The sequence below is a fragment of the Puma concolor genome, chromosome C2, assembly GCF_028749965.1.
Source record: "Puma concolor isolate L17-30 chromosome C2, mPumCon1.1.hap2, whole genome shotgun sequence".
Taxonomy (NCBI): Eukaryota; Metazoa; Chordata; class Mammalia; order Carnivora; family Felidae; genus Puma; species Puma concolor.
This window is the reverse complement of record NC_141675.1, coordinates 104451503-104471676: the sequence shown is the minus strand read 5'-3', so window position 1 is coordinate 104471676 and position 20174 is coordinate 104451503. Positions and strand designations below refer to the sequence as shown.

General features: G+C 35.3%; 1 protein-coding gene across 12 annotated transcripts in view; it reads left to right on the top strand.

Moving 5' to 3' along the window:
* Positions 1–20174, top strand: part of DZIP3 (DAZ interacting zinc finger protein 3) — a 101167-nt gene that overhangs the window by 13183 nt on the left and 67810 nt on the right. For 8 of the 12 annotated variants that reach the window (XM_086675509.1, XM_086675503.1, XM_086675504.1 and 5 more), the window contains 7 exons: positions 2950–3048; positions 4967–5039; positions 7321–7476; positions 12392–12508; positions 15292–15372; positions 15871–15995; positions 19192–19306. In XM_086675509.1, coding sequence (XP_086531635.1) covers positions 3017–3048; positions 4967–5039; positions 7321–7476; positions 12392–12508; positions 15292–15372; positions 15871–15995; positions 19192–19306 — 699 coding nt within the window. In that variant the 5' untranslated portion in view covers positions 2950–3016. Of the gene's footprint in view, positions 1–2949; positions 3049–4966; positions 5040–7320; positions 7477–8203; positions 8348–12391; positions 12509–15291; positions 15373–15870; positions 15996–19191; positions 19307–20174 lie in introns of those variants that run through there. The other 4 variants (XM_025913314.2, XM_086675507.1, XM_086675508.1 and 1 more) reach the window with 2 other exon arrangements.

The window sequence follows — 20174 nt, the reverse complement described above, 5'->3', positions numbered from 1 at the left end:
CTTTTTATTAAAATGAGCAGGGAGGTTATAGAAGCTATAAAAGAAAAGCAGTTTGATCACAGTCCTAGAATTCCCAAAGCCACGTCCTTTTTTATACAGCTTTATTGAAGAGATGAAACAGATCTGATCTAGTGTGAGAGAATAACAACCTCTTCATCATTAGTGTTAGGTTAGATCTTTCATTGGTATTGAACAAAGAATGCAAATTTAAATTGACATATTTGCTTACTGAGTTTTTAAAAATAAGAATAAAACTATAAAATATCTAGGAGAACTGGATTCTGCATAGGTGAGATATACTGACAGTAAGACATTTTTGTTAGGGATGGGCAAGAAACTAAGAGGTGTTAGAAAACTGTCTTTTAAATGAGGAAATTTATTTTTTAACCTTTTTTTTAAAGTATAGTTTACATTTAATGTTATGTTAGTTTCAGGTGTATAACATAATGATTCATTATGTCTATAGGTTATGCTATGCTCATCACAAGCGTAGCTGCCATCTGTCATGATATGTTATTATAGTATTATTCACTATATTTCTATGCTGTGCCTTTTATTCCTGTGACTTATTCCATAACTGGAAGCCTATATCTCCTACTCCTCTTCATGCGTTTTGCCCATGCGTCTTATCCCCTTCCCTCTGGCAACCATCAGTTCTCTGTATTTATAGGTCTGATTCTGTTTTTTGTTTATTCATTTGTTTGAATGAAATAATGACTTATTTCATTTAGCTAATACTCTCTAGATCCACCCATGTTGTCACAAATAGCATGATCTTGTCCTTTTCAAATATTGAATAATATTTCAGTGTGTTTATGTATATATATCACATCTGTATCCATTCATCTATTGGTGGACACTTGGATTGATTCCATTTCTTGGCTATTGTAAATAATGCTGCAGGGGTGCAAAGATCTTTTCAAATTAATGTTTTTAATTTCTTTGAGTAAATACTTAGAATTATTGGGTCATATGGCATTTCTAATTTTAATTTTTTGAAGAACCTGCATACTGTTTTCCACAGTGGCTACACCAATTTACACTCCCACCAACAGTGTATGAGGGTTCCTTGCGTCCACATCCTTGCCAACACTTGTTAGTAAACGAAGAAATCAGATGGGTGTGTGTGTGTGTGTGTGTGTGTGTGTGTGTGTGTGTGAGAGTAAATGTTTGCATTTGTGTTTTGATTAGGAAGTATCCATTGGATTGTTGAGAGAATTACCCTTACCTTTGTAACTTAGAGCTGGTGTGAGTCAAATATAGAAAATATCTACAGGCAGTATCATAATTAGGAATATTAGTTTTGCAGATGATCTCCCAGGACTTCTTTTAGTCAGGCACCAAATTGCCCCCTTCCCTATTAAGCTCACTAATGACAGGATACTCAGGCCTCAAGGCTTATGAAGGTTCAGGTCCAGCCGTTACTTCTTTTCTACATGTTTGGTTGGCTTTTTCTGGCTTCTAAGGGAGAGTCAGTATCATGTAAAATAGTGTTTCTTTGAGTAAATACAATCTGAATGAATAGGTGACTTGCAAATGATCTTGTGGAACATGTTTTCTTTATTTGCGAATTACCTATGCTGAACTGCATTTTAATAATGGGCCTTCAAAAGTTCTGCTGATCTAACTTACGGCTGTATATTACACATGCTATTAGTGGGGTTTGTTTTGTTTTGTTTTGTTAGTTCTAGTTAATATATAATGTTCTATTTCAGGTGTACAGTATAGTGATTCAGCAATTCCATACATCACCTGGTGCTCATCACAACACGTGCACTCCTTAATCCTCATCACCTACGTAACCCTACCTACCTCCCCTCTGGTAACCATCAGTTCTCTGTAATTAAGAGTCTGTTTCTTGGTTTGTCTCTCTTTTTTTCCTTTGCTCATCTATTTCTTAAATTCCACATTTGAGTGAAGTCATGTGGTATTTGCCTTTCTCTTGGCATAATACTCTCTAGCTCCATCCATGTCATTGCAGATGGTAGGATTTCATTCTCTTTTATGGATGAATAATATTCCCTTGTATACAAATACCACCTCTTCTTTATCCATTCATCTCTCAATGGACACTTAGGCTGCTTCCATAATTTGGCTACTGTAGGTAGTGCTGCTATAAACATCTGGGTGTAAATGTGACTAATTTTAGAAGAGTTACTCTTGGAATAATTGAATAGAGAGTTATATAAATAGATGTACAAATGGATATTCTTTTTATTTTCATTTGTGTGGTGGCAGTTTTTTTTTTTCTTTCAGGTAACATCCACGACATTCATTGATATTTGAACCAGAGAGTGTACATCTCACCTTTCCTATTTTATGAAGACATAGAATCATGATTTTGGGGGAAGGTGGCTAAATGTTACCTTTAGAATAAAGAAAACAAAACAATTAGTGTTAATGAAGATTGCATTAAACAGAAACTCATGTACTCTGTGGAAAATAAATTAGCATAAACTTCTGGGGAAGTCATTTAGCAGTATGCACCAAGAGGCTTAAAATATTTGTCTTTTGACTGAGAAATTCTACTTATGAGAATTTCTTAGAATAATCATAAAGGTAAAATAGGAAACAATCTAAATGTCCATCTATAAATTAATGGTCTAGGAAACCCCAGTCAGCCAATTCTTGTGTAACCATTGAGAATACATACTAGGAGTATAATATCACATGAAAGATGCTTTTGATATAGTGCTCAGTGGTGAAAACCATAATGTAGAACATTTATCCAGTATGATTACAAGTTGGTAAAATATATGTATGCTGGAAAAAGTAAAATATTAAAATGTAGGTAGTGACTTTGGATGGTCAAACTATGTAATTTTCATTTTCTTTTACAACTATTTCAACTATTCCAACTATTTCTTTAATGATCATATATATTTTTATAGTGGGGGAAAAGAATGTAATCCTTCTACTTGACCATTAAAAATATTACTTTTCTTGCAGCTTTAAACATCAGTAGTAAAAGTCTGTAAGCATTTGAATAAGACTTTTGCAAAACATAGTCTGCAGCATGGATTCTCTACCAGAACAGTTTTTTATGAGGTAAGGGATAGGTTGACAAAAACCAACCATGTTTGTTGCATTTGAAGACACAACATTTGTCCTTTCCATATAATCTTGGGAAGCTAGTATTGATGAGACACCTTTATGCTTCAAGACAGTTTAGCAACTTTGATTAGTGGGGGATGTAGATGGGGGGAAATCTAATTTCAGGAAATTTCTCTTAAGTACTATACTCTGGCTAAACTCTAGTTCCAGCTTTGCTACTTTCTAGGTATATAACCTCTCTGGACATCAAATTACCCATCTTAAAGTGACTGCCGTAGGGACTGTTGATGTACCTTCCTTTTCTAATATATCAGGAGCATGGTTTGATTCTGTTAATGTATATTGTTCTGTATTAAGTATTATTAATAATAAACGAATAAGATGAATGAGAGGAAGAGGGGTAGTCAGTGGTACAAACTGAGGAGTAGAGAGCTAGGAGGAGAACCAGCAGCCACAAAGAATGCAGAAGTTTCCACAGGAGGTTGGAGGGTATGATGGGCAATGTTAAATAATGCAGAAAGGCTAGGTAGAATGAAGAACTAAGACAAATCTGTTGACATAACAAGCAGGATTTCATTAGTAACCTTTAATAGAGCCATTTTAATATTGGGGAGGGAGTGAGGATTAGTTAAGCTTACATACCAAATTTGTTAGGAAAACTGGTGAATATAGCAGCCCACATCCTACACTTTGGATTAAGAAGCTCTGAAGTAGGGTTTGGACATCAGGGTGTTCAAAAGCTTCACAGGTGATTTTAATAAGCATGTGAGACTGAGAACTGTTGGCTTGAACTCCATGAAATGGAGTTAGCAAGTAGGGTATGCATTTGAGAACTTTATGTACTCTTCTACAAAAATTGAGAGGCTTCAGAATACTGGCGCACTATTTCTTATTCCTTGACAACACAAGAAAATTCCTTATGTCCTTTTTGGAGTGGGGCTTAGAAGTGGATAAAAAGATAGTTAAGAGGTTTTTCTTTGCGATGACATTTTAAAGAGCACTGAGAACCATCTTGTGAAGTATCGTTTGTGTGTATAAATCATCTTTTGTTGAAACTGTCACTATGTGGATAATACTGTACTGTTTATCTGTCCCAGTTTCCCCTGACAAAATCTGTTGGCATAGTGGAAGATGATAAATGATTGTCTATGAAATGAATACATAAATGTGAAGTAAAATGGGATAATTTTTATAAAGTATAATGCTGAGTAAATGAATTGATATGTTTCTCACCTCAGTTTTATCTCTGCTAGTGTATAGAATTCTTATGGGCCCAATATCATGGTTCTGTATGTAGGCAAAAGCAATAAATTTTTTCAGTTCTGTATGTAACACCATATATGTTCACATTTTAAACCAATGCCAGAAGCAAAACTTGTCAAGTTACTCCTTTTTACAAAAATAGTTGGTTTTTAAATATGATATTCTCCCTCAATTTTAAAAAATTATTTTGGAAAACTGGATGACTATAATACCAGGAACCTGAAACAAAATATAAAAGGATCTACATAAGATAGATCCTTTCCAAACCTTTATTATCTTAATAAATGCATGCACATACACACACACACAACATGAGGCTTCTTAAGATCCTTTTTTCTTTATACTGAAGCAGTGCTATAAAGTTTAAATTTCCCCATTATTTTGGTCTATTGTGTGTCTATTCAAGAAAAGCTTTTTACATCAGCCTTCAGTTCTGTTTGCCACCATCTAGTAAGGGACAACATAATTTTTTTCTTTAGCTTGAGTCCCTAAAAGATGTGACAACTACCACTATTATCAGTCTTTGCTATACATTGTTTACACTTTTGAACTTTCAGACAAATTCACTTGTTAGATTCTTTACTACTGCAGTTTAATTGTGTTCTTTGTAAGGAGACCCTCTGAATACACCTTTATTTTTCATTTAAAGTAGGGATCCTCCTGTGGAGGGGCAGATTAAGGAGGACATCAAGAATAAGGTAGAAAAATCAACTGATCAACTGGTAAGAGAAGATTTAATTCTCATTGTTAATTAGTAATGATTAATTAGGTATGACAGCATAATTCTAAATCTAGTCAGTTAAAATATTTGTTAAAAATTTGGGGGTGAGTCTACTTTCCTTCCTTTATAAGTAAAAGTACGGTCATAATGAAAGCTCTCTGATAATTGATATGTGTGTCTCAAAGTTATTATAAGCACCAATTCTAACTAGAAGTTAAAATTAGTAGGTGATTGAATTGACTTTCCCAGAACATCCCAACAATCAATTTTAAGAATCTCTTATTTGTCTTTTAAAAGCAAAATCCAAATAAAATAAAAACTATACACATGAAGAGAAAACACACACACAGAATTTTATTTAGTAAGGCATTTCAGAGTTGTTTTGAAATTCTCTTTCCTGTTTTTATCTTTACTGTTAGAACTTCCAGTTCAAAATGAAAGAGAATAACTGAAGTATACATTAATATATGGCTTATATTGGCAATGACAATAAATTTTGTCGTAGTTTAAAAAAGACATATATATGTATACACACATATATATATAAAAGCACACATCCACACACATACATAAATATCACATGTGCTTATATTTAACTAAGGTTGGATGAAGAGCTATTTGGTTCCTTTTAGTGCAATTTTAACCATACATAGTTATATATGATTATTGATGTGCACTGTTAACAAAGCTTATAAGATTATCAAGTAATATAGGAAGAGAAAATATAAACATAAAATAATCATATTATTCACCTGCATGAGGTTATCGCTATCAAAGCTGTTGCAGAAAAAAATACAATATATGCAGATGTACATAGGGAAATATACTTGAACCAGGGAGATTAGATCCAGAATATATTTTTCTAACTACAGAACTGGAAATACAGAAATCAAATGCAGTAGAAACTTTGACCTGAATTTGGTTTAGAGGCTAAATTAATTTTACAAAAATGATTTGAGCATCAAATATTTTGATATCTGACTTAAAAGATGGAATTTATATAATTTATAACAACTAACTGAAATCATATTTATAGATAAAAATACTTAATAAGCGTGAAGCTTATAGTATGCCCTATTAAAAATTTTTATTCATGCCATAATCTTGCTTATCAATTTGGTAATTAGTATAAGATGAGTTTGTGGTGTTTTTTGACTGCAGAATTGACCTTTAGTTTGAAATGTGTGCAGTACTAACAGTGGTTATTCTTTTTAAGGGTCTATCTATTGTGGAAGTTTTGTTTTTGTTTTTTTGAACTTTTTGAAAAATATCAAACCTACAGAAAAGTTGCAAAATAATACAAAGGATACTTATATACCCTTCACTGAGATGTAGCAAACTGCTAACATTTTCCTTCATTTTTGGATAAAATTTTCATACAATGAAATATTATAAAATGTAAGATTATTTGTTGGGTATTGATGGGAATGGAGGAATCTTAATTTAAGACTCAAATCCAGAAGGGGAGAGTAGGCAGATAGTACTCTATTGTGGACTTTACTGATTCCTAGTCACTTTCCTGGGTAATTTTAGTCTGTTGGAGACCTGATGGTCAAGGAATCACCCCCACCAGGGCATTTCAGTGACTCAAGTTTTGCATGGCCTCTTTAGTAAGAAACTGTCTGTTCTGATTATCAGAGGTCAGCAACAACATATTCATATTCCCTAAGTTTAAACAGTGTATGGGAACTGAGGTATCATGTTAAGATTTGAAGGAAGGCCATCATCCAGGCACCTCTCCCTTTCTGTCGCCCACTCATTCCTCACAACTAATGTTAATAAATAATCCAGCAGGACTTGACTGTATAGCTATTGATTAACCATTAATTATGGCTTCATTAATTTGTAAGAATGAGTTCCTGTAGACCCAAGATTATTATGACTTACTCAGTTCAGACTGAATTGAGTCATTCTATTTTACTACTTTGTTTATAAGTATGATGTTTTCTAATTCACTACTCTATAAAAAATAGTATAATTTTCACATCTTAAAATATCTACTTTCATTTATAATTTTCAAATGAATTTATGATGAATGTATTAAATTAATGTATTAAATGAATATATTAAAGCTTCCTTAGTTTTGGTCTTAAATTTCCTGTTATGTTTTAAGTTCCTTGAAAGCAGAGAGAATGTCTTATTCTTACTTGGATTTTCTATAGGTCTGTCACAGTGATCTACATATAGTATGTAAAGGTACTTTTTAAAAATATTTGGTCTTAATATTAGAGTAATATGAACATGTATAATTATGGAAAGTTTTAATTAATAATGTCTTCTAGGATAAACAGGAAAAGGACACACCTACCGATCTTGTCTCTGTTAACCTACTAGTAGAGATGAAGAAGTTATTGAATGCAATTAATACTCTACCAAAAGGTGTGGTCCCTCACATTAAGAAGTTCTTACAAGAAAATTTTTCCTTCCAAATCATGCAGGTAAGATTATAATTTGTTCTTTGAGACAGAAGTGCAACTCTTTGTATAGGACTCTCCAGGGAAAACATACTATTTTCCTTTACTCTCACACTGCTACTACCCTTACAGCACTTTTGACACTAGATGTGTGGATTTATTCCCACACCAATTCTCCTATACTAACTAGTCATCCTACAAGTCAATTCAATTCTAACACTATCTACCTAGAGTTAGTATCAGATCCCACAAGTTAAGGGCTCAGTCCCAGTCCCACAAATCTGCCCCAATTCAGACACCAGTCACATGTCCTAGGTTGTCTCTAATACTTCTAGACCAACTGGCTATAGATTGGGGCTCCCATGACCCCTTTTGGGTCCCACAATTTGCTAGTATAGCTAGCAAACACTTAATGTTTACCAATTTATTATATAATAAAGGCTATGATAAAGGATTTAGATGAAGAGCCAAATGAAGAGATATATACGGCAAGGTCTGGAAGGGTTCCAAGTAGAGGAGCATCTACCTCTGTGGAGTTGGGATGTGCCACTGCTCCCCTGGCATGTGGATGTGTTCGCCAAGCTGGAAGTTCTTTGAACCCTATACTTCCAGGATTTTTATGGAGGCTTTATCATATCATATCATCATTGATAATTACTAATTCAGTGCCCAGCCCCTCTCCCTCTGGGAATGGGGGATAGGGCTAAAAGCTTCAAGCTTCTAATCATGGCTTGGTGTTTCTGGTGACCAGCCCTATCCAGGAGCCTGCTGAGTGTCATCTCATTAGAACAAAAGATACGCCTATCACCTAGGAAATTCCAAGGGCTTTAGGAGCTCTGTGTCAGGACCCAGAGTCAAAGACCAGAAATTATCAGGAACTAGGAGCAGAAATCATGTATGTATTTCTTATTACTTCACGGTGACTCTTTTCCTCCCTCCTTTCTTTCTCACAATAGTGTAGCTAAAGTCTTGAAATCTTCATCTTACTTTTTGCGAAGGGCCTTGACTTACAGACTTTTATTAATGAAATAATTTAGTTGGTGCTAGCCTTTCAAGAATAATGGTGGGAATATGGGTTAGTAGCCAGTAAGCCATTGACTGTGAGGTCTAGTGTTTATTTTTATTCTACCAGTAACCCATAACATGCCATCCTGGGACAGGGAATTGCTTTCAGTTTTCCTAATTTGTAGAACGTTAACAACTTTTTCAAGAATGTAAGATGAAGACAAATAATGTCCTAAACGTTTTATTTATGAATAAAATAAATACTATAGAGAATATACTGTAGATTTTCATTTTGGAAATAGTTTTTTTAGATAATTTGTGAAACTTTCAGCATAAGATGGATATCAGTTCCTAAATGAATGGAGTTTTTCAAAGTTAAAGAAAATGTTCTACTCATTTCTTTGTAGCCTTTAATTGGGGCAATTCCACGGTTGCCTTTTCTGTGGAAGAATACATTATTAATTATTTCCATGAAACAAATCAATACTGTTTTGATTAACAATTCAAACAAGGTCTACAAATATCCAAAGACTACATACAATTATAACCTTAACTGAGATAATTTTCCAGTATGAATTCTGGTTTGAAACTGATGGAATTATGCCACTGTTTTCCTCTTATCTGTTGGAAATCACCCAGAAACAACAATCAGTAGCCTTTCTATATGCAAACAACAGCCAATTAGAAGATATAGATGAAAGAGTACTTATTTATAATAGCAATAAAAAAGGGAAAATACCTAGGAAAACACTCAAGAAATACATAAGATATAAACTAGTATTTCTCAAAATTTTTCCTATACCACCTACATGAGACTATCTGAACCCCATACTAAAGTCCTAAAGAATCAAAATCTCTGGGGGTAGGTCTGGGAATCTGCATTTTGGCAAGTATCTACACATTGATTTTTTTCACATTAAGTTTAGAAATCAATACTTTATATTAAAACTAAATAGAGATTTATAAAATTCTAATAAAGGTAAGAAAAAAAGACCAAATGAAAAGCAATACATGTAAGAAGACACAATGTGATAAAGCTGTCTGTATCTCACATAATTCCAATAAAAATGACAAAGTATGTTGTTTTTGGTTTTGTTATTACTGAAAGCTAATTCTAAAGTTCAGATGGGAAATAAAAGGAAAAATAGCCAAGAAAATTAGAAAAGTGTAGGGGAGACAGGCAGGGAATTTGCCCACTTAGATATTGGAACTTAATGTGAAGCTCTCATAAGTACAACATTGTATTACTTGCTCCTGATTCAGTGGACAAGTCTAGAAAATAGAAGAGAAATTCCAGAGGCAGACTCAAATACATACAGAACTGTTACATATGAGAAGGTGAGTAAATTGATAATATTGAATGGGAACTGGACAAATTAATAATCCCAGTAGATTTTAACATGACTCTCTTAATAACTGATAGAACATGGACACAAAATAGGTAGAATGATAGCAAAGTTGATCTAATTGACACACACACACACACACACACACACACACACACACAAAACATGAAACACGATACCCAACAGTGGCAGAACATACATACTTTTTAAGTGCATTTACAAAAATTGACCATGTGTTAGTCACAAAGCAAGTCTCACCAAAGAATCACAATATATAGAGCATATTCTCAAACTACTGTACAATTCACTTATAAATCAATACAGAAAGATTAACTAAAAAATCATTGTTCTTAAGAGTAACCCATGGGTCAGAAATCACAATGGAAATTAGGTAAATTTTTGAACTGAATAAAAAATGTATATCAAAACTTGTGTTATAAGTAAAATATGTGTTTCAAGGAATACTTATAATTTGAAATACATGTATTAGAAAATGAAGCAAGGTTGAATATCAGTCATCTAAACATAAAATTCAGGAGATTAATGGAAGAACGGTAAATTAAAAACAAAGTCAAAAGAAGGAAGTAATAAAGATATCTAAGTTTATTGAAATAGAATAAAAAAAAGAAAGTCAATAAAGCCAAAACTTGGTTTTCTTTTAAAGATCAGTAAAATTGATAGCCCCCTGCTAAAAATCTTAAGAAAAAGGCAAAAATAACTTAAATCATGAATGAACATGAAAACATCAAAACTAATTCCACAGTCATCTAAAGGAAGATAGAGAATTCTGCCACCTGCAGTGGCTGCTAGAGTTGATTTAGAGCAACTAGAAAAACTGGACAAAATCTTCCCTTAGTAATGCTTGTTTGTGCTTTTCTGGCAGATCACTTCATTCAACTAGGGATTGAGATGTTTCCAAGCTTCTGTTCTGTGAAGAAGGGTCTATTTATGTTTTACCTTTTGTAGTAGATACTGTGAGTGTCCTGCACATAACTCCTGGCCCCTTGGACTCTTATTTCAGTATGCTCTGGACAATCTCCAGTTTTCCATGTGTCTATGCCTCAAGGTTTTTTTTTTTTTTTTTTCCCCCTGAAACTACAGAAGGCTGTACTCATGGCAGTTCAGAAATCCCAAGGAATTAATATTCTCATGTCACCCCATCACCACTCAATAAGCCTTGGGAGTTCTGCAAATATTCCAGTTTTCTCTCCCCTTGAGTTGAATAATACTGCAGCTTGTATTTTTTCACTGGTTTACAGAGTCTCTCTGTTCTATTAACCCCAGCTTCCCACTGTGGGTAACTAACTTAATAACTCACCCATTAATTTAAAGCTTGTTTTTCCTTCCCTGCACCACATCTCTATTCTCCACCATTGTTCTCTGAACCTCCCAAATAAACTACTTAAATTCAAACTGGAACAAAAACAGACACTCTTACTTTAAGGGTATATTTCTTCAGGGTCTGCACCAAAGGATGAGGTGTTTACCAGGGTCCCTCATCCTTGATAGGTCATACACTCTGTTTTTTCCCCCAGCTTTGTAAGTTGGCTAAAAGCTGTGGCTAACATGTTAGGCGAAAATGTCAATTGCCTTATGGAGAAAAGTGGCTCCAAAAGTCAGTCTCATGTCTGAATGTTGGCTCCAGAGATTTTCAATGCCTTCATAGCTTTCTGTTGCTTTCAAAAAATGGCTTTTACATTTTTTCCAGCTTTTTTAGTTCTAAAGGAGGTGGAACTTCAGTGTTAGGTTTTATATGCCTACTCAAATTCAAGAGCTAGTGTTGAGTGACTGGTTGGATATATGAGTCTGGAATTAAGGGGATGGTTCTGAGCTGGAAATATAAACTTGCAAACTGTCAGTATGTAGACACTACTTAAAAACATGACAGTGGATTACTTTAGGGAATGTATGTGATGATGGGGAAGACGTTCATTAAATTGAGTGCTAGAGAGACGGAAATAAAGTCTCTAGTTATCTAGGAGAAAAACGGAGCAGTATCGTATACTAGAAACCAAGTTAAGAAAGTGTAGGTTAAATTTTCCACACAGATAATATATCATTAAACAGGTAATGGAATTTAAGCCAAGCACTTGTAGGTACAAGGCTTGGGAAATGGATGCAAAGATAACACACAGTCCTCCTTTTCATTTCATCCATGGCAGTAACAAACTGTGATAGAAGTCATATATTAGCTTGGTTCCAATCAGATCGTAGCTTAAGATGCCTTGCCCTCATGTTGGTATTAATGCCAAGCATTCCTGCTTACTGCAGGGTCAGGGCTGGAAGGAAGATTTTAGCTATGCTTAGAGGATAGAAGGTATGAGAATAAACTGGGATTACTAATAGAAGTGGTGGTGGCCAACCCCTCAGCAGGCTTAGGAATGCTTTTTAAGTGTTTTGAGGAAATAGTTACAGAGAAGATTTGTCAGACTGAAAAATAAACAAGAAAACAATTGTATCTCGCTGGTGTGGATTTTTTCTTTAAATCCTCTCCAGATTTTCTACAACGAGCATGTTTTATTTGTATAATAAAAATAAGTGTAGATATTTGCTTTAACTTAAATTTTGGACCAAATTATTTTCCACAGAGAGAAGTTGCAGCTAACAGTCAGAATGGGGAGGAAATTGTTCCTGTTTTAACTTTACGTTTCTTGATAACACAACTGGAAGCAGCACTTAGGAATGTTCAGGCTACTAATTATACTGTAAGTGTTTTCTTTTGAAAGTTTGAAATAATGGGTTTGGACAACATTTCTCAATGAGAGGGTAGCCAATGCATGCTTGTTTTAAGGTGTAGACCAGTTTGTATTTTCCTTTTACCTCTTGAGAAAAAGTATGCATAAATTTATTTCCTTCCTGTGTCTTGTACTTTTTGATGACTGCATGTCCATAATAAGCCTAATCTAGTCCCTTCCTTACCATAAAATTGTTCATCTTCAATAAAGAGAAACTTCAATAAATAGTAAAATTGGACTTTCCCAATTGAAATAGTTATAAACTTGAGAAACTACTACTTGCTTTCCTCCTAGTTATTAATCAGCTCCTCTTCTGGTAACTATATTTGTAAAAATTGGAACTTCTGTCATCTGTTATTGAGTACTCATGAGAGATAAAATTAACAAGATATATTTGTATGTTAGAAGTAAATAGAAAATCTGAGGAAGAATAAACCTGGCATCAAAAATCAGAACCAATATGGGGCGCCTGGGTGGCTCACTCTGTTAAGTGTCCGACTTTAGTGCAGGTCATGATCTCGCCGTCTGTGAGTTCAGGCCCTGCGTCAGGCTCTGTGCTGACAGCTCAGAGCCTGGAGCCTGTTTCAGATTCTGTGTCTCCCTCTCTGCCCATGCCCTGCTCACACTCTCTCTCTCTCTGTCTCTGAAAAATGAATAAACCTTAAAAAAAAAATCAGAACCAATAGTATAGGACAGTACAAGGAAAAATCAGTTGCTTGAATAATTTGGATCAGTAAACTAAATTTTGTACATATGTAGAAGATGGATTAGAGTTACTGTCAAGAAAGGACCACCCAGGTACCAACGAAGGTACCCAAAGACACCAAATCCCATATTATAAAGATGTGGAGAAATCATCTTTATTTAGGACTCTCGGGATGGGGGTTCTAAGTGGTGATACATACCACCCTAAAGGAATTGTACATGGAGTCAAAAGAGCCAACAAAATGGAGTTTGTATTAACAAGTATTCAGCAAGAACTTCTGGGATGCTGAAGATGTGCTGTTTCTCCCACTGACCAGGTTGCCAGGAAGTGAAATAAATGAGCATTAACAGATGCTGATTGCTTAGCCTACTGTACTTAGGCATTATTTCAATGATGAGTCTTACGTTAAGAAATGGAAGAGATCCCTCTCCTGGTAGCATTGTTGAGCAGAATTGGAATCGTCATGATCAGAGCAGCCTACTGCTGTATCCTGTAGCTCTCACTGTTCCTCAAGGCTACCAAGGCCACCAAGGATAGGTGGAGCAACTTGGTAGGAGGTGGCAGTGGGGTGAGGGCAGGGGACAGTTGCCAATAATATCTCTATATCCATTGAGTTCCAGTACTTAGAATAATCCCTGCTAATAGTGGTGGGGATCGTAGGAAGGGAAGGGCAGAGTCATGTAGGTCAGAAACCTACCACTTACATCTGTAAATTCCTGAGTTCTTTACCTTTTATTTATGATTATAGCATTACCACAATTCCACATCTTATCCTGTTCTCAAAATGTTCTTTTTAGACTTGTGTGAGCCAAAGGCTCTGTTGTATTTATTTGTGAAACCAATTTTTTTAAAGCTATAAAATAATAGCTTACACTTATTTAGTGTTTGCTATATGACAGACACTGTTCTAAGCACTTTTTGTAAGGATTAGCTCATTTGCTCTTCATAACCACCATCCCTCCACCATTATTCCCATTTTATAGATTAGAAACTGAAGCAAAGAGGTTGAACAACTTGCTTAATTCAGCAGGTAGTAAGTAGTAGAGTCAGGATACAAATCCATGTAGTCTTGGCTTTAGAGTCCATTCTCTGAACTGCATTTTACCTCCTCTGCAGAAATGGAAATTTTAAGATGGAAACCGGTGTGTGAACACAAACTCACTTGGTCCATTGAGCGCAAACATGCACGTCTATTTTCCCTGAGATTAATTTGAAGCCAAATTCTAACACTAGCCAGTTACCTCATAAATGTGTACTGTTGGCCATGAGAAATATGCTAAGTAAGAGAATACAGTTAGATCAGTAAAGAAAAAGACTTCTGTCCTGCAGATGCTTATCATCCCTATGTACCTGCAAAAGATCTTGTTTATGGGACAGTCTTGTAAAAAGCTAATGTGACAAAAGACAGGGTTATGATCTTAAGTCAATAGAGAGCTTACGAACAGAATGTACAATATCGTTTTCCATGGACAATGTTTAAACTTTTTATTTGAGGTAACTTTAGATGCACAGAAGTTGCAAAAATATAGCTGTATAATACAGAAGTGCAGAAAGGTTTTTGAATACCTTTCATTCAGTTTTCCCCAATAGTTAGATGTTACATAACAGTATATATTATCAAAACCAGGAAGTTGGCATTGGTACAGTGGGTGTTGTGTCCGGAGTCTCTAAGACCACCCTCCTGTTTTGAAGGACTTCAGGGACTCAGAATGTAGTTGTACTCACTGCTACATCTGTATGGAGATCCTTAGCCATTTGTAGCATGTGGGGGCAGGAGGGGGAAGGAGACAATAAATCCTGATGGCTTTCATTTTCTTTAATCACACTCTAGTGTTTTATTTTGAGATTATCAATTATCCTCTTTCTTCTTCAGGGTTGAATTATCAAATACATCTAGTGTATTTGCTATTTCTCTTAGTAGATGATCGATAATATGATAATTTTTACTCTTTTTAATAATTACTGAGTAGCCTAGGATATTTAATTAAACTTACTATACTAAAAACTATTTTCGTCTAAAGAGCCAATTAATTTTTTTTCTTTTTAGGCACATCAGATTAATATTGGTTATTATCTGACATTATTATTTTTGTATGGAGTAGCACTCACTGAAAGAGGAAAGAAAGAGGTATGTAGTATGTATTATTGCCCATTGTAAGTGTTTTCACATACGATGACTTGATTTTAACAAAATGTTGATTTTAGAAATTCTCTAACTCTTAAAAACTGAGAACAAACTGAGGGTTGATGGGGGGGTGGGAGGGAGGGAAGGGTAGGTGATGGGCATTGAAGAGGGCATCTTTTGGGATGAGCACTGGGTGTTGTATGGAAACCAATTTGACAATAAATTTCATATATTAAAAAAAAAAGAAATTCTCTAAATGTTCATTTTGAAATGTTGGCTAGGGAAGATCTTAAGTTCTTTTGTGAATAGGTATTTTAATCACTGAATATATTATCTATATGATCACATACAGTGATGCTAGGATTAGAGATGTGAATAAATGACTGCATGACTGGATCAATATTAAAGCTGCCCTAATTTCTCCAGTTTGGAAAATAATTCTTGTAATAGAAAAAAAAAATGCTTTTTACATCAGCCAAACCTAGTTTTATGTTACTACAGGATTATACAGAAGCAGAGAATAAATTTCTAGTGATGAAGATGGTGATCCAAGAAAATGAAATTTGTGAAAACTTTATGTCTTTAGTTTATTTTGGACGTGGTTTGCTTCGATGTGCCCAGAAGAGGTAAGAGTTTTAATAAATGGGTAAATCTTGTCTTTCAACTTTTAGCATTGTGACATGGATAGTTTTTGCACTATACTAGGTATGATGACATTTGTGTTCTTCTGGGTCTTCTTCACCTGTTCCTATAGAAATAATTTCTTTAATGTATTTGAGAATATTAAATATCAAATCTAACAGATCATGGCAGTAAAAGTCAGTGTAGCAAAGACATTAGGGACCATAGGCTTTGGAATCTGACAGAACTGGGTTTAAATCCATTTTCTACTATGTATCTAATCAATGACTAAGGAATGTAGTGTTGCTCAGCCTTATCTTTTTTTTTTTTTTCAGCCTTATGTTTTTTTATCTATAAAATGGAACTAATAATAGTGCCAACCTTATAGGGATGTTGCAAATGATTCAGTGCTCGGGCATCTGGGTGGCTCAGTCAGTTAAGCGTTAGATTCTTGATTTCAGATCAGGTTATGATTTCACAGTTTGTGAGATCAAGCCCTGCATTGGGCTCCATGGTAACAGATGGGGCCTGCTTGGGATTCTCTCTCTCACTTTCTCTCTCTCTCTCTCTCTCACTCTCTTTCTCTCTCTCTCTCTTTCAAAATAAATAAATAAACTTTAAAAAAAAATTAGTGCTGGGGCGCCTGGGTGGCGCAGTCGGTTAAGTGTCCGACTTCAGCCAGGTCACGATCTCGCGGTCCGTGAGTTCGAGCCCCGCGTCAGGCTCTGGGCTGACGGCTCAGAGCCTGGAGCCTGTTTCCGATTCTGTGTCTCCCTCTCTCTCTGCCCCTCCCCCGTTCATGCTCTGTCTCTCTCTGTCCCAAAAATAAATAAAAACGTTAAAAAAAAAAATTTAAAAAAAAAATTAGTGCTAAGAACACAAAAATGGTAGGCTTAATAAATAAATGCTGGTTGTAGTTATTAATACTATCACCAGTTGAATAGGTGTTTAAGGTATAAATGAGCTTTTAAAGCATTGAAAGAGTCCAGATGCTATGTTTGGGGAACATTGGGGATTATATGTTTAGTGAAATTGTATGGGGGAACCGATATGGATTGTTTCCTTATTTGTACCCTTAGCCATTTGTAGCATAATTCATTAATTTTATTTGCTAAGAATGTATCATATTCTAGAGACTGTGCTAGCATCTCTAGATAGCATTGGGGATACGATGATGTGCAAAACAGTTCCTATCTTCATGTAACTGACATTATAGTGAATCTTGTAGACCTTAATCAAATAATCAGTTATACAACTAATTAATTTGGAAATATAATAAAGAGCTATGAAGGAAAATACAGTGAATAATTAACGTTTTTATTGGGCCCCCAGTCTAGTTATGGGAATCAGAAGTCTTCTTGAGGAAATAATGTTTGAGATTTGAAAGATGAATTAGGCAGTTTAAATCCTTATGCAGTATTACTGCTGTGTCCAACCATGGGATTCCTAGAAGAGTCATCTCTGTGGTAGTTACCTGATTCTTTTGTAAGGTTTATCGTCTATCCTCTGGCATGCTTGTTTTTCACTGGGGTACCCAGAAGACTTCCTGCTTCCCATTTACTAACATGATGTCATCAATATAGTGGACTGGTGTGATGTTTTGCAGAATTTTAGGATGATCAAAATCTCTTTATATTGTAGAGAGAATTCTCATAGCTGTGAGACAAGACAGAGAATGTATATTGCTGTCCTTCCCCCAGATGTGTGAACTATTCTTTAGTCTCTTTACTGATGGGTGTTGGAGAGAATCTGCTTTCCATATCACAGATAACTAGAAACCCCAGTCACATGACAGCATCATTGACTTTCATCCCTGGCCTATAGAGAACAACCACCACTGAACTGCCTGAAAACACTGCTTTAATAGTTAGAGTGTCCTCTGTGCCTTTCCAGGGAACTGTGTTTAGTGGTGGCTTCTCTGGTCTTAGGTAGTAAGTCCATTATAATATCCTTACCTCCTTGAACTTTCTTTAATACTCTGCCTTCAAATTTCCTGCATTTCCACCTTAATTACTATAGGTCAATGTTGGATCCAAGCTTCAAGTAGCCTTCTCAGCAGCATGGTGTCTCAGGTGTCCTAGCTAGGAAAGTAAATCTTGAATTGTGGAAGAGTCCTCCCATATCAACATACACTTCTCTATCCAGTTGTATATTTGTCTATTGGGTCAACACTCTTAAGATCCACTCCCACATATGTTTCTGCCAGTACATACTGGTCAAGTTCTGCAATTCTTAGGCTGACTAAGCTTTTTCTTTCAGGGCAGGAACTCTGTTTTCTTATATGGGCTCTGTTTATACCTGACCCTAGAGTTATTGCTCTATGGGCAGTAAGCACAGATGGGAGAGGATCTTGAGAAGGAAGGGCATCATCTTTTGAGATATGAACCTCAGATGATACTTGGTCAGTAAAGGGATTCTGATACTCCTTGTCAGCCAGAGGGTTGAAGGCAATTTAAGGGTTTTACTTAAATGTCTCCATTTCAGACCTCAGGGTCTACTTTCTCCCTGATCAGAGCCCTGATTTTAGCATAATCCACTGAGGCAGTGTTTTTAGTTTTTGCTGCTGTTTTAATCTTATGATTAAATACTGGGCCTCATTTTCAGCACAGTTTGCCCTTATTAGAGTTGGTAAGGGTTCTTTAAATGTTACCGTAGAGGCCTTTTAGCTTTCACAGGGTGTCCTGAATTGGTAATAGTCCTGTCAAGGAGGTACATTTGGTCTCTTTTGCAGTTTGTTTCACCTTGTGACTAAATCTGGCCTGATTTTCAGCACATATTATCTTTATGGCTGCAGGAGAGAGTCTCTTTAAATGCTGCCATAGAGTCCTCTGTCTTTCACAGTGTGCCCTGAGTCAACAGTTGGCTGACCTGTGACTGTCATTCTCTTTCTTCAAGGCTTCCAAGACAGTAGACAAAAGCCAACCAACTCTACAATCCCTTTAATTACCAAGGCCCCCATACTGTTCAAGCTTGAGCTACTACATAATCTATTGCCTCCCCTTCCACCTGTATTTCATCCCAATCTACCACAGGTGAGAGTCCTAGTATTTGTATTTCTATAGCATGCCAGAGGTTATCATCACCCTACTTACCACCAAAAAAAAAAAAAAAAAAAAAAAGAGTTGCTCATTGTCTTATTGGTAAACTATCTAGTTAAAGTCCCATTCAAACTAACCTTATTTTAAAATAAATGCCTTACAGATATAATGGAGGACTGCTAGAATTTCATAAAAGCTTACAAGAAATAGGAGATACAAATGATCATTGGTTTGACATAGATCCTGCAGAAGATGAAGATTTACCTACAACTTTTAAAGTAAGAAATTAAGAACAGCATTTCATCTGTGACTAATCAGAATCCTCTTTGATGAAGTGTGGTCTGTGCTAATTTTGTCGTATTCTATAGCAGCATGTTCTTTTATTGGAAATTAGCTTTTTGTATAAGAAACAACATTAATCCCATTACTTTGTGCAGAATGTATGATTCAACACAGAAGTGAGGTAGCTGTGTTAGCAAATAAGATTTGTTATTTAGAAACAAGAAGATTAAAAGCTATGCAGGTCTGGTACTTCATGGGGCTATAGCTAAATGTGGTAGTTAATTAACTTACTTTTTTTTCTTTTTTAAATTTTTTTTTTTTTTTCAACGTTTATTTATCTTTGGGACAGAGAGAGACAGAGCATGAACAGGGGAGGGGCAGAGAGAGGGAGACATAGAATCGGAAACAGGCTCCAGGCTCTGAGCCATCAGCCCAGAGCCCGACGCGGGGCTCGAACTCACGGACCGCGAGATCGTGACCTGGCTGAAGTCGGACGCCCAACCGACTGCGCCACCCAGGCGCCCCAACTTACTTTTTTTTCTAATTATACTTACTGTTATTTTGTTGTTGATTTAAATTTAAAAAGTACTAAGAAAACTTAAAAAAAATTATTTCAGAAAATTTGAAAAATGTTTAAGTACTGAAAGATAAAATTTATCCATGTTTCCTCAAAAGGAGAAACTAATACTAGTATTTTTATTTATGTTTTTCCAGACACACATGTATAAACACTTGTACCCTTTATTTTTAGTAAATTGGTATGTTATATACATTGATATATAGTTTAGAAATATATACTCTGAGTTTCCCAGTAATTAGATTATTCTACAGTATGATTTGTTTTCATGGTTCATCATAAAATTA